Below are 13,374 nucleotides of genomic sequence, written 5' to 3'. Positions count from 1 at the left end.
TTACTTTTTTCAAGATAAGGTGTATGGAAGAAAAAGTTTCATTTGATTTTAAACTCTGTCTTAAACAAAAAACACCAACAGAAAACAAGTAAATTCTAAGAAAACTTAGAATTAGAATTTTGTTAGAATTACTTCTAACAAAATTTTACCTAGAAACAAACAAAAAAACTCCAACAAAAAAAAAGGCATTTTCTAATCGGCCTAAAGGAGCAAAATACTTAATTTGCTTTCAAATGGAAAAGTACATTTGGATGTGGAGAGGCGTATCTCACTTAAGGGCGAATTGCATTTGCCCTGCTTTTCTGGACAAACTGAATAGTATGACATTCCTGTGGCAAGAGGGGCAGGCCCCTGTGTACAGAGAATGGAAAGGTGGTGGATGTTACCTAGCGTGCTGTGGTAAAGTGGACTGTCGCGTCCAGGGATAGTAAATGCAGTCATGACTAGCGGGACCTCTACACCTGCAGGCAATTACAGAACAGAAGACGTCATTTGCCATTCACAAGGACATGCACACCATGCGCCCTTGTCCACACATGGAGGATGGAGACACACAGGGAACGACTACTCAGCAAGTACCTATCCATCAGGCCGATGCAGTCCTCGAGATGCGGCCCTATGCACCTGCAGCAAATCCAAAGTGAAAACAGGGAGAGAAAGAGAGAAATCTGTTATTTACACGTCCAAGGAGCAGGAATCCCCTTTGTGTTCTTAATTATAACTCTCACGAGAGACCCGAGTCCCCACCAAATTATAGCCTGTGACAAAACCAAGCTTGCAATAGGAACAATAATAGCAACAGCACTCCAAGGCGGGTCGTATCTTGGCTTAAACAACACTTAAGGCAGGTTTCACTTGCATCTGTGGGAGTCCTGACAACAGAGCTGCTTCTTCTGGATGTTTTTCTGAATCATCGAATCAGTGATTACTGCACAAAAGCTCTTCATTTGCAAGACGAGACTTCCAGGAGCACAGAGCTTGTTTTTCTTTCTGTAATTGATGCAATTGTTCATTTTGTTCTAAGCTGCTAGCCAGGGCAACTGCAGAAATATTTTGGAAGCTGACTATACTTTGACAGGGAAGCTCAAGGATCAACTTCCAACAACAAAAACCAGAGCAAAATGGTGTCTGCTGATTGAGGCATTTTATTCTGCTTTCCTTAGATGCTGCTAGAAGTCCTCCACCTGCACAAAGAGGTGCTCACCAGAGGCAGTGGAAATGCAGGGAACCACTATATGCAGCACCACTAAAACACAACCATGTTTTGTTTGAAAAACATGGGTATGTGTGGGTTTCCCTTGCCCTCATGAAAAGCAGGACTGAAGTGCTGTCCTAGGTCCCCTGCATTCAAAAAGCAAGTCAATAACACATTTACACAGTAGTTAGGATTCTCAGAGACCTCAGGTTTTAGAGTTAAAGACAACCTGATACCCTTCAGTGCTGCATGCCCAGCTAGGCCCTTGGCAGCCATGGGGAGTATCTAGCCCTTGGCATTTTAAGGAAACCAAACCACTTACTTCAACTCTTTAATAAGATTTCAGAGCTATTTCACTAACAGGCTCTTTGGCTGTACAGGAGCAAGTGATCTGACACGTCAGTAGACTGAAATTCACTTCTGTGGAGGCACTTTAAATTTAAGGTATGATCCCCAACTCTTTTAAAGTCTGCTGCTTTCAGACTGGCTTTGATGGAGGGATATCCATGTCAAAAATCTGAGGGAGTTCAAATATGCTCCCAGGAGATCTTGCCACTTCACCATCACTTGCCACTCATCAGCTTTTGCTGCATTTAAATTGCCTATCACTGACATTATAAAATAAAGTCAGTGAATTCAATTTCCCCTTACCTGCAGAGGGAGGGCAGACAGAGTGAACCCTGGCCCTTGTTTGTTTACTTGAGTTTTTATTTTTACATAAGAACTCTGACATGCAAACAGAAACTGTAAGGATTTCCTCAACAATTGTTTCCTCCAGCAACTGTGCAGACATAAAAAGCATTCATTAAATACCTGGATGACCAGATAATGTATAATCATAAGGGGATGATTTAAACACAGTTAAAAAACCTAACAGAGAGAACGCTTGATGTGACTTCTTTGAAATTTCAGCTGTCCTGGGCTTCAGGACTTCAGAATTCAGGACTGTCTGAATTCTAACCTGTCTCAGACATATCTGATCTCTCTTCCTTTCATGGCATTCTCAGCAATTTGCAGAAAACCAGTTCAGTAATGAAGGAGGCTGAAAAAAAGTTGCTCAGATCTTCCATTTACTAGCAGGTCAAGAAAAGCTGAGCTAAGACTCCTGCTATAAATAAAAAGAAAGGCATCTTCAAATTAAGGTCTGAGTGCCTGTTACTAGATCAGATAAGTGGCAGACTAACATCAAGAGCCTGTTGTCTTGAAGTCACTTCACAACTGCACATTTATTTGCTCTTGCTCTGGAGGACAGGACTTGAATCCCAGAAGAGAGAGCTGTTTGGACCTCACCCGGTCCAAGCTAAAGTACCATTGATTTTTATTTAAACTTGTAATCTTCTCCAGTGAATTTCCCATTTCCAAACAGAAAACTCTGTCCAGGTGCAATTTGCATCACTCCTAGTCATGATGAGCAGCTTCCTTTCCTCCCTGACTGACTGTCCTGATTACATGCAGTGAAGTACAACACTGGGTGAGTCATGGCAATATCTATTAACAGGGTATTTTGCACCACCAAGCCATCCGTTATTTTTCCTCTGGAAGGAAATTCCTTGTTTTCAGGATTTTTGACACATATAAGTACATGTATGACACAAACATAAATCACACTGGTACCCCATTCTCTCCCAGGGTTTCTTCTGCTTGGAGTCTGGATGATATTTTCATTTCCAAGTTCGTTCTGTAAAATGAACTGGTTAACTGATACATGCCAATTTATTTATGATATATTCAGTACCTTACAACAGTTCAATACAGCTTATACAGAAAATTACTCTTGGAGCTCATCCTAATTTTACAGATAATCAACCTCTGATAGAAAACAGTAAGTTAAAATGTCAAGTTTTGAAAACTGGAGTAACAACTGTTTTTTTCCTGAAACAATCCTTTTTTCCTCTGCCAAATATTGTCTTTCATCAACTTCCTTAAGACTGAAAGGTGAGGTCTTAGCTGTGCACAGATGTGGAGTAGCAAAGCCATTTCTAGTCAGATGAATTCTCAAAAATCTTTGTCATGGGAAATAAACAAAACTGATTTTAAATGGCATAAATGGATTTTCTCTGAGTAGGAGAAAACCTTAGTTGTGGTGGTCATCCAGCTGGAGGGCACTGAGTGGCCAGTGGCCTGGGAGGGGTGACCACAGTGGCCTAAGCCCTTAAATACAGGAGCACATGAGCACCATCTTGCCTTTTTTCTTGGGACCTGCCATTGCCATGTGAAGCCCCAGACTTCCATAAGGCTCTTTGGTGGTAGCTATTTAATTATTTTATTCTACTCTTTTACTTTACTCTTTCTCTCTTCTTCCCTCTCTCTCTCTTTACTCCTGTTTCTTCTCTTAATCTTTTCCTTTCTTTACTCTTTTGTATTCTTAATATTTTGGGTAACTTCAAATTCATGGGTTATATTTTACTAGGAGTTGGTGTGTGGTGGATACTTCAGTGAAACATTCTGTCTTGGTTGTATGTCACCCCTTTTAACCTTTTGCTAAAATGCCTATTTTCTCACTAAATTAAAAGAAATCTCTTGGGAAACATGGGTGGTGTTTTCTCCTTAAAGGACCTCAAGGTATTAAAGAACTAAAAGGCTTTGCAAAAATTCAAATTATTTTAGAGCCTTAAATAAAAGTAACACTCCCAGTAAAGCTTGAGGCTTTGGGATTGGGGTCTTACAATTGTTTCATCTGGATTTCATAATGTCTTCCTAAAAAATACACCTAAGCTTTAGGGGCAAAATAGTCTTTGTGCCTTCAAATCCCTTCAGGACCACACCTGTGCTGCTAAGGCTCCCATGGCTTCTCTGGTCTTGGCTTAGAAGGAAAAGAATTTTTTGGTGAAGAGCAATGCACTTCCTTCAAAAAGCTGTGTGACAAAATGCATTTGTATGATCAGGGGAGGTGTCCAGTGAGATCTCCCATTTGGTGTCCTGCCCAGCAAGGAAGCAGACTGTCACATGCTATTACATAATTAGTATTTTATTCCTGTGGAAGTGTTCCATTTTGGCTAGCCCTGCAAGAAGAGATGCCAAATGCTTTCCAACTCTCTTGAATCAAATAGGATAGGTGTCCCACATGTCTCAGATCTGCTCCAAACTGGCTTCAGTTTTCATGGGGATGCAAGGCCAAGAGCACAGTTGTTGCATCCAAGGAAGTCACTGTTTGACAGTTCTCTTGGTCAATGCAAGATCATTAACAGGGCTGGATAATGGCACACCCATTAACAGAAGCAGTCATTACACTTGAATAAGAGAGGAGAATGGTGCTATCAAAGCTAATCCTCCAGTCTGTAAAGCAATCCTCTGCAAGTGCCATGGTGGAATTATGGATCACAGGGAACAGAGGTGGGACAGAAGATATCTTCCTTGGTGACAACTGGTGGGGAGGAGGAGAAACAATGGATGAGAACAACCCATTTTGTCAGGCAGACTGACTCACAGACAGCAGCACCGAACAAATGAGATTAATATCACACTGGGAGCACTGCTCTGCAGCAGCTCAACACTTTTTGATGGGTATCCAAGCTGTACTGAGAGGGCACTGGCTTCATTCCAGTACTTGATCTGACAGCAAGGAGAACAGGTATAATAGATGAAGTAGAATTATGGTTTATCTCTACCTTTCAGTTGTGAGCCAAATATCCAGATGTGTTTCCATCACAACCTATTTCACTGAAGAATCATGACTGAGGGGAATTTAAATATTAATTTCTGAAGGAAGGATATGAAACTAGAGAATTCAGCATTGAAGGAGAAAACCAGAGAAATTAACTGATTTCCCTTTCCTCTGTGGGCATATTTAGCCCCTGATAATGTCGACAAGAGGATGGACAACCCATAAATCCCAAACATCTTAGACAGTCATTAACAGCTTCAATAACATTATCACATGCCCCAAAGTCTTTAGGAACACTAGAAAAGAATAGCCATGCTTACCCAGACTTGAGGGAAGAGGGTGTTGTTTTTATGAGGGGTAATAAAATACCTAGGAATAGACACATTTAACTCTTTAATAAAGAGGATGAGGATTTCTATGAGGAGTAATAGACTCATGGAAGAGGGATAGCTCCTCTTTTGGGAGATAACCACACCTTTGGCCCCTTTACTTGTTCTTTCTCTGGGGATTGGCACACAATGCTAAATGAAACCTATTCAGCAGGGGAAAATAAAAAAAAAGAGAAAGCTGGAAGTTCAATGATTAAATGACAACATAACTCAGCATTAAAGGACTTGTCACCAAGGCTTGCCAATGGATACTGGCAAGGTCAGCTACAACTGCCTAATGCCCTTGCTATTTGTTTATGAACTAGAATATCAGATTTTCAGCACAAGACTTAAAAGCCTCCCTTCTTGACCCTGTTCTATCCAGGGAGAGAAAAACAACCACTTACAAAATACGAGTACATCCAGAGAAGTTGGAAAGGCATGGAAAACATTCTCCTCTCTTCCTGGTCTAGGAGAACCACACTTGTGCCACAAACACTAGAAAAGGTTGGGTCAGTTAGAACTCCTCAGACATGAGGAGGTAATGGGGAGGTGTTGCTTCCCGGAAGCCAGCAGAGCTGCAAGGCCCTGTCTATGCTGGGCGGACAGTAAATGCATCATACTTAGCTGGGCTTGAAGGATTAGATCAGAACTGGCATTTCTTCCATCTGTGAAAGCCAGGACCAGAGCTCCTGAGGTATGCTCATCTTCTCATATAATTCTCAAACTCTTCTTCCACAGTAGCAGTATTTTTCTTATTGCATAACTGATTTAAATGGTCTGAGGGGAGCAGAAGACAAATCTGTAACAGATCCTGGCTGTGTCTCTGAGATCCCCCTTTCATTTCCCTAATGGCTCTATTGTAATTAGATTTGCAAAACCAGCAAAAGGTCTCATTTTGAATGGCAACAGCTGTTGACATCAAGATTACATTGAATAATTTACTGGTTTAATTTTAGCTGCTAAACAATAAGAGCCTCTTGTCGAAGATTATTTCGCTGGCTGATGTTTTTTCTATTTTCCCCTGGCTGCCTCTCCCTTTCTTTGTATGCTGGACACTACCAACTGTCCCATGGAAAAGGCATTCACAACTTATGTGGTCGGTGCAAAATCGTAGGTGTGTATGTGACTACTTCTTTTGCTGCAGAGATTCTTAATTCTGACTTAGATAGATGGGCTGTGTAATTCCAAATGTAACAAATTATTCTGGGCACATAGACAAGATTTGAGAAATTCACGCTCCGACTCAGACTCCTGTACAAAGTCTGGTTTCAGACAAACCCTTTGCATCATTTCCTGTAGGAAAAAGAGAGAAGCAACACTTTTGTCTCACAGCAGTGCTGTTGGCTTATTCACCAATACCAAGGAGCAGAGATTCTGTCAACAAGGAAATAATAAAAATAAAGTCATTTTGCAGGCCCATATTAAGTGAAATAACAGCATTTGCTGCAAACCAGGGGTAACTAGAAGGAAAGCTAAGGGCATTGCTGTGAACAGTTGTTCTGGTTCTCAAAAAGGGTGTAAGCTTTTCTGTGATAAGCTGCTGGGCATTCATGACTAGAACCTGAATGTCACGAGAGACCTGAAAATGAAGATTAAATTGCTGTTGCACACTGTTTTCAGGAGTGGACAAGTGCTTTACTAAGCCAAACTGTATGTAAACCATGGTGTGCTATGAACAGTAAATAGGATGGCTCACTGCACAGAATTTGCACTTACCCTTGGGTGCAGTTTGGATGACATGGATGGCACTCACGATCTTCATCAGCGTACTTGAAAATGAAGCTGTTTGCCCCCTGTAAGCCATCAGGACATTTTTCCACACAATTTGGACCATCCTTAAAATGGAAACACTTTGTGCAATGGTCAGGTCCCTGGAGAGAGGGGAAGAAAGAAAAGCAGTACATTCAAGTTACTGTCTCTTTACCTGTAGCACTAAAATTGCAGGTCCTAGACTGACAACGCACTCAGCAACAATTGTAATAGCATGTTTTCCCAAGGAACAGTGAATTACCTGTATGGTTCCAGTCTCTGATAAGGAACAACAGATGTATAAATTCCAGTGCTTTCCACCATTAACTTATTCTGCAGAGAGCAAGATTAAATTCCAGCTCCTAAATAGGTTTCTTAATATTATTGGTGTGCTTAACACAATGAACTTCATGCCCACTTTAACTCTGAGAAACTTCCTGCAACACTATTCAATAGAGAACCACTTTTGCAAAGCAACTGCAATAGCCTTTCCCCTACCTCTGCACTCCAGAACTATTTTCCACACTGCATCTTGCATGTGGCATCTAGTCACAGAAACACTGAAGAACTACAAGGTCTCCTTCTACATATGTAGACTAAATTGTTACAAACTGTGAACCAAGGCTCTTGGATAATGTAAAAGTAAAATATTAAAGCTGTGATGACAAGCATTGTATAACCGAATCCAGTGTTCAGGTTGAGCACTGGTCTAGGATTTTATGTCCATAAGCCTGCTACAAATCCAAATTTCCCTCATAGGTTGAACACTTGAAACATTAGTTTCTTGCTTTATGGATGTGTTGTACAAAACACAGTATTGTAACAGAAATGATGATGCCTTTTTTTTTTCCATTTACTAAGTCACAAAAATAAGCAAATCAATTATGGATTAAATTTTCTCAATGACCAAGAGCCTAAAACACAACTCTTTCCCAGGATCCTTGTGACTTGTAATCTTGGCAATTAACAGCAAACTAAAAGAAAGAGACAACTTCTATCTCACAAATGAGAAATAATCTTTGAAAGAAGATTTACTTGCCATTATAAAGGTGGGAAACACCGTTAACATACATTCAGGATGCATGATATACATTATCTATCAAAAGAACTTAAAGCCTAACCAAAGCATATTGTTCAAATTGAGACAAATTCCTACACTTAAAAAGAAAAAAAAATGCTCAGCTGCAGCTGTAGTAGAACAGGACAGAACTGAGTATGAAGAACAAAAACAGGGATAAAAGAGGGCACTCAGATCAAACTGCATGCTTTCTGTCTGTAAAAATTTTGTGCATCTGTACCAGTAAAGCATTAAGGACAACACATGAAAAGAAAGAAAAGGATATCCTTGGATCTAGAGGAGACTGATGCAAGCAAATTTACTCCCAGCACCAATTTAAGATGAGAAGAGCTCTTTCTCTACATGCAGAATATGCCTGTTTTCTGCTTTCATTAACACTAATTTGCAACAGCTGCTTTAAAGCCTGTAAGCGGAAAAGACTTGTACTTTAGCACACTTTTACAAGTTACTATGTAGCATAACAAATTTTGTTCTTACCGGTCCATAGCACGTGATCATGTTTTCTTCCATCTTTTCACACTGGGGATCACACTCCACACAGACAGAACCATTTGCAAACTCTCGAAATTCCCTAGGAAAACATTTTGCAGGCAGGTCAGGCGAAAACCACCCTCAGACTGAAAGTGAGACAAAATGGCTGCTCTTCACCTGAGGGAACTGATTTCAGGTGTGCTGAGGGGGCAGGCTGTGCCAGCTGAGACCAATCCCACCATCATCATCACACTGCTTCTGCCACCTGGAAACAAGGCCCATCGGCACCTCATTCACAGCCAGGTGAAGAGGATGACATCTTGTTTGCCAGTATAAAATCCTAGTGTTTTTTTCCCCTCTCTTTCCTTAAGAAATACAGACTTCATTAACAGGAAAAAATAGCTCATTTCTCGATTTTCTTCCATAGAATTGCCACTCATTACATGTGAGAATGGATGAAATACTCGTGTTTTAGAGCCCATTCTCCAAAAGGCTTGTAATGTTTTCAACAACAATTCTAGACTGAGGTCTGAATCTGTAAAATGCTGCTGCCCAACGACATGAATATGCAGAGTTCTCATGCAAACAATAAACTTCTCCCCAAGCCCAGGTTATAAATGTTTCCACATATTTAGGATAGAACTGAGCCTGTGGAGAGTGTAAATACCATCCACTGATCAATACAGAGCAGAATATCCTGACTTGAGTGCTGGTCACGAGAGTCTCCTCATGATCTTACAGTGACAGGCTTCACAGCAGCAAGCCACAAAGGGTGGAACAGTATATTCCAGTGCATATGAGAATACAATGTGGTTTGCAACTCTTCTTTTTATTGGGGGGCAAGAGAGAAGGAGAGAAGAGGAGCTTTTAAGCATATAAAACTGGACTCTGGCACGATATTTTTTGCATGCATTTTCCAGGTAGAAGAGTACTTATGGGAGTTCATCCAGTACTCTTTCCTTAACAGTCACATGAGTTGGCATCCAAGGCAGGAAAAAAAGGAGAATGAAACCCCAGAGTTACTTTCAATTAACAGTCTGAGCTTAAAAAAAGAATTTAAATAATTTAAGGGGTTTTCTCCTGACTTTGAAAGTGTTGGACCTTGCTGCACTGTTACGCAGGAAGGGAAATTCCACCCGTTTCCCTTTGCAGCCTAATCATGAATTTCTGCTGCTTCAGCTAATATAGGCAGCTCAGTTCTACTTTTCTGTCATAAGGCAGATTCAGCCACCTTGGCTGTGCTGTGTGTAGGCATTCCCCCAGTATAAGCAGCAGAGGGAAAAGGGGGAAGAACTCATGTTGGGTTTTCTTATTTATATTTGCATGTACAATTACACAGTGCATAATGGAAAAGAGAGTGGGTTTTCCTACTCTGGAGTTCTTATTCAGAGAATTTCTTTATCACATGCCTAATCTAACTCATCTGACCACAATGGCATGATTCTGAAAAGGGGTGTCAGTATTCAAGTAGGGCTAAATGGTAAGTTTTTTTGTAAGTCTTCACCTAAATCACATTGTTCACATGCCCAGCAAGCAATGCAACAAACTTCTGATGTTGCATGAAAATTTTAGTCAGCAGAATACCAGGGAAAGCTTTCTACACAAGTTCAGATTTAGAAACCCTTAAATATTATCCCACATCATCTTTCACTCAAAATCAGCAATATTGGCAACAGAAGTAGATATTGATTAATATAAACCCAAAATAACTTACTCATTAAAGTCCTGAAGAACATAATCAGCAACTTCAAGGAAAAGTGCAAGGGGGAATATCTTACCCATCATACAGGTTACAGGAGTCTATGCAGGTCCTTCCCCTGATGAAGCGCTTGCAGGAGAGACACTGGTCTGGCCCTGGCCCCCAGCAGCCATCACTTGAGCACAACTCATTACACACCATTCCATCAGCAGCTGCAGAGAGAGAGGATACTGTCACTAATGTACATAGTCCTCCAAAATCCAGAGGAAAACATGCCATCAGCATTCCGCCACACTTGGAAAACTAAACTGGATGTTCAGGTTTTCTAGACACAGAACAGAGAAGAAGCAGAAAATCACCATCACACCACCACAGAAACACGCCGTGCACTCCCAGCTGGAGTGCTGTACACACTTCTGGTTTGCTCCTTTCAGAAGAAAATTGAATGAGGAAAAGATCTGAGAGACTGCTGCAAGGATGATCGAAACCAGAGAGGAGCCCTCTACATGAGGAATAAATAGAGAAGCAGCCTTAGAGATGGCTGAGAAAGGGCACGATAAAGGCTTATAAAATCCTGAATGACAAGGAGGTAAGTAAACATGAAACAATTGTTCACTGCTTCTTCCAAGTCCCTCGTGGGCATTCAAAGAGACAGGAATCCAATAGGGTTCAAAACTGAGATTTTTCTCCACAGAAAGTATAGATCAACCTGCAGAATTCCCTGACACAGAATATGGTAAATGCCAAAAATTTAAAGGATTTGAAAAATCGATTGTCCAAATCCACAAAAGGTCTATTAAACTAAAATATAAAACATTACCTGTGAATTGAGGACTCCCTGAAATAAAACTTATGGATGGTGGGGAAAAAGTTGAAGGAAAGTCATCATTAACTGTGATTTTTAAATTATTTATTGTAAAAAGCACCTGAAGAGCTGAAGAGCCAAAGAGCCTTTCTATTAAAACTCTCAAAATAAGCAATGAACAAAGGGTGAGAGGGAAAGTTTATTTCGAAGAACGAGAGACTGTACTTTTATTTTATATAAATCCTTCTCTATGTAAATATATAGATGATGTGACAGATGGAGAAAATGAGCAAAGAACAAAAGAAAACACATTATCTCTCCAGCATCTGAAGAAAGCCAGGGTGCAGTTCCAGCCAAATTCTGGCATGTGAAAGGACTTTCACATTTTCACATTCATTTTTCCACTATGAAATGTTTTACACAAATGGATTACACATTGTGCTGAGTAAATTAAAACCACCAAAGATCTGAAATATCAGAGATGGCAACAGTATAGACCCTTGTTTGCTTTTTAAAACATTGGAAACAGCTTAAGGGAAGTGTCAAATAAAAATTAAAAGTAGGTGTGCTGGGAGAATTTTAACACCCCCTCCAATGCTGTAGCAGGAAGATGAACAGTTGGGAACAAACACACACACACTGAATACACGTATAAAACAGCAATTGTACATGCCCAGCACACATTTAAAGAGAAGAAATAATAAAATCAACAGAGAATCTTTTTGCAAAATGCGAAAAACCCTTTGGCAGGTTTATATGAAATAAAAAGACAGTTGGTCTTCATGAACTATTTTTCTACACTTCCTTCAGTGCATCAGCACAGCTGGGTGACAGGAAAAAACAAATCCTCTTTTCCTTTCAGGATACTTGATGGTTTTGTCTCCCCTGTGCAGGCTGGAACAGTGCGAGTAGGTACCGTCTATTACAATCTACCTGAACAATTGAAGAGTATACTGAGTTTTATCACCTGAGAAGCACAAAGCCCTTCTAAATCGCAGAAGAGCCAGCAGAAAGATGCTTTCTGCTGTCCAAGGCATGTTTTAAAACTGGTTATTCTGTGCTCCAGAGTACATAACGTCCCCCATTGCAGCACAGTGCCTATCACAGCAGCTGACTGTACAGGAGCACACCCTGCTCCGGGCAGCAACTCTCCCGAACTGTTCCTCCGTTGCTGCTTTCCAGCACACAGCACTGTTGGATGTTGGCACTCTGTTTGTCAAACACATCTTCCTGATCTATATAGCAGGCCTGGCCCATGCCCTCTCCTATTTCCTACCAGGCTATTCCTGCACCTCCTTTTGCCCACTGACATGCAGGAAGTCCACTTTCACACTGGCATGGTGCTTTCCCTTTGGCACACGCTGCCTGGCCTGGCCCTGTCCCCCTGCTTTCTAACCACTGCACTTGTCAGAAAGCAGTTCTTAGATAAAAATACACAATAATTGTATGCATGGTCTCTCTCCTAGCCCACGTAGCAAGAGGAGCAAAGCTTCCTCTGCATTTCCTTCCTTCTTGCAATAGGACATTTTGCTTTACTGGGATTGAAGATGGCAAATCCTCACCTACTTGTTTGGTTTGCTGCCTACAACATATTCATAATTCACTGCCAAGAAAGGACGTTTCACCTTTATACTTTTACAAGCAGCATAGGAACCAATCAAAGATTTCATGTCCTCCAGCCCTTGCAGGCAAACTGACCCAAGAACAAGAGATCCACCAGGATGCTTCCTACCTGTACTGCACTGCCACTGACCCTGCACGGCTCTGCTGTGCAAGACATGTAATTCATGGCCAGAGGAGTAGTGTTATTATTATTACTGTCTTATTCATGCACAAATAACCTCACACATGAAAAGTCTGTGCACGTTTTATCAAGGCTGGAATTTAATTTTCTTTTTCTTTTAATGTCAGATAGACTTTTTTAAAGCCAACATCCAAAAGGTATTCAGAAGTATCTTTTTCGTTCTTCTTTTGCCTCAAAGCTCAAATCAGGTACAGCCAAACAGAAAATAATTAAGTTTAGGAGTTATTCCAGGTGGTCATTTAATATCCTTTAAAGTGTATTAATTATCACAGATTCCAGCACAGCAAGAGGGACATGAGCTACTCAGCATGGCATTTCAGAGACATGCCTTATCCTCCTTCCCTGAGCTCTGCTGTGAACCAGCAGCCCTTCTGCTGCAAAGGAACCACACCAGCACAGCCAGCATGAGCAGAGACACAAAATTCAGCTTTTTATTACTGTCTTCACACTAATTTCTTTTAAGCATAGCAACATTTTTATAGCAACTATCAAGTGTCAGTAGTCCCACTATGCTGCTGACTGAATTTCACAGAAATCAAAGGAATTAGGCAAAAACTTTGCTTTAGCAAATGCTGCACATGTAGCCCACAGTTTCCTT

General features: G+C 40.8%; 1 protein-coding gene across 4 annotated transcripts in view; it reads right to left on the bottom strand.

Annotated features, from left to right (window-relative positions):
• The window catches only part of ERBB4 (erb-b2 receptor tyrosine kinase 4), a 603,712-nt gene that overhangs the window by 141,193 nt on the left and 449,145 nt on the right, over positions 1-13,374 (bottom strand). For all 4 annotated transcript variants that reach the window (XM_051786747.1, XM_051786748.1, XM_051786745.1 and 1 more), the window contains exons 13-16: positions 10,247-10,379; positions 8,475-8,568; positions 6,887-7,041; positions 387-461 (exon numbers count right to left, since the gene is read on the bottom strand). In XM_051786747.1, the coding sequence (XP_051642707.1) occupies positions 387-461; positions 6,887-7,041; positions 8,475-8,568; positions 10,247-10,379 (457 nt within the window). The remainder of the gene's footprint in view (positions 1-386; positions 462-6,886; positions 7,042-8,474; positions 8,569-10,246; positions 10,380-13,374) is intronic.

Source organism: Manacus candei, unplaced genomic scaffold (assembly GCF_025592945.1).
Source record: "Manacus candei isolate 608988 ecotype Guabito, Panama unplaced genomic scaffold, ASM2559294v1 h1tg000023l, whole genome shotgun sequence".
Lineage (NCBI taxonomy): Eukaryota > Metazoa > Chordata > Aves > Passeriformes > Pipridae > Manacus > Manacus candei.
Note: the sequence above shows the minus strand (reverse complement) of the source record. Positions and strands in the feature narration are given on the sequence as shown.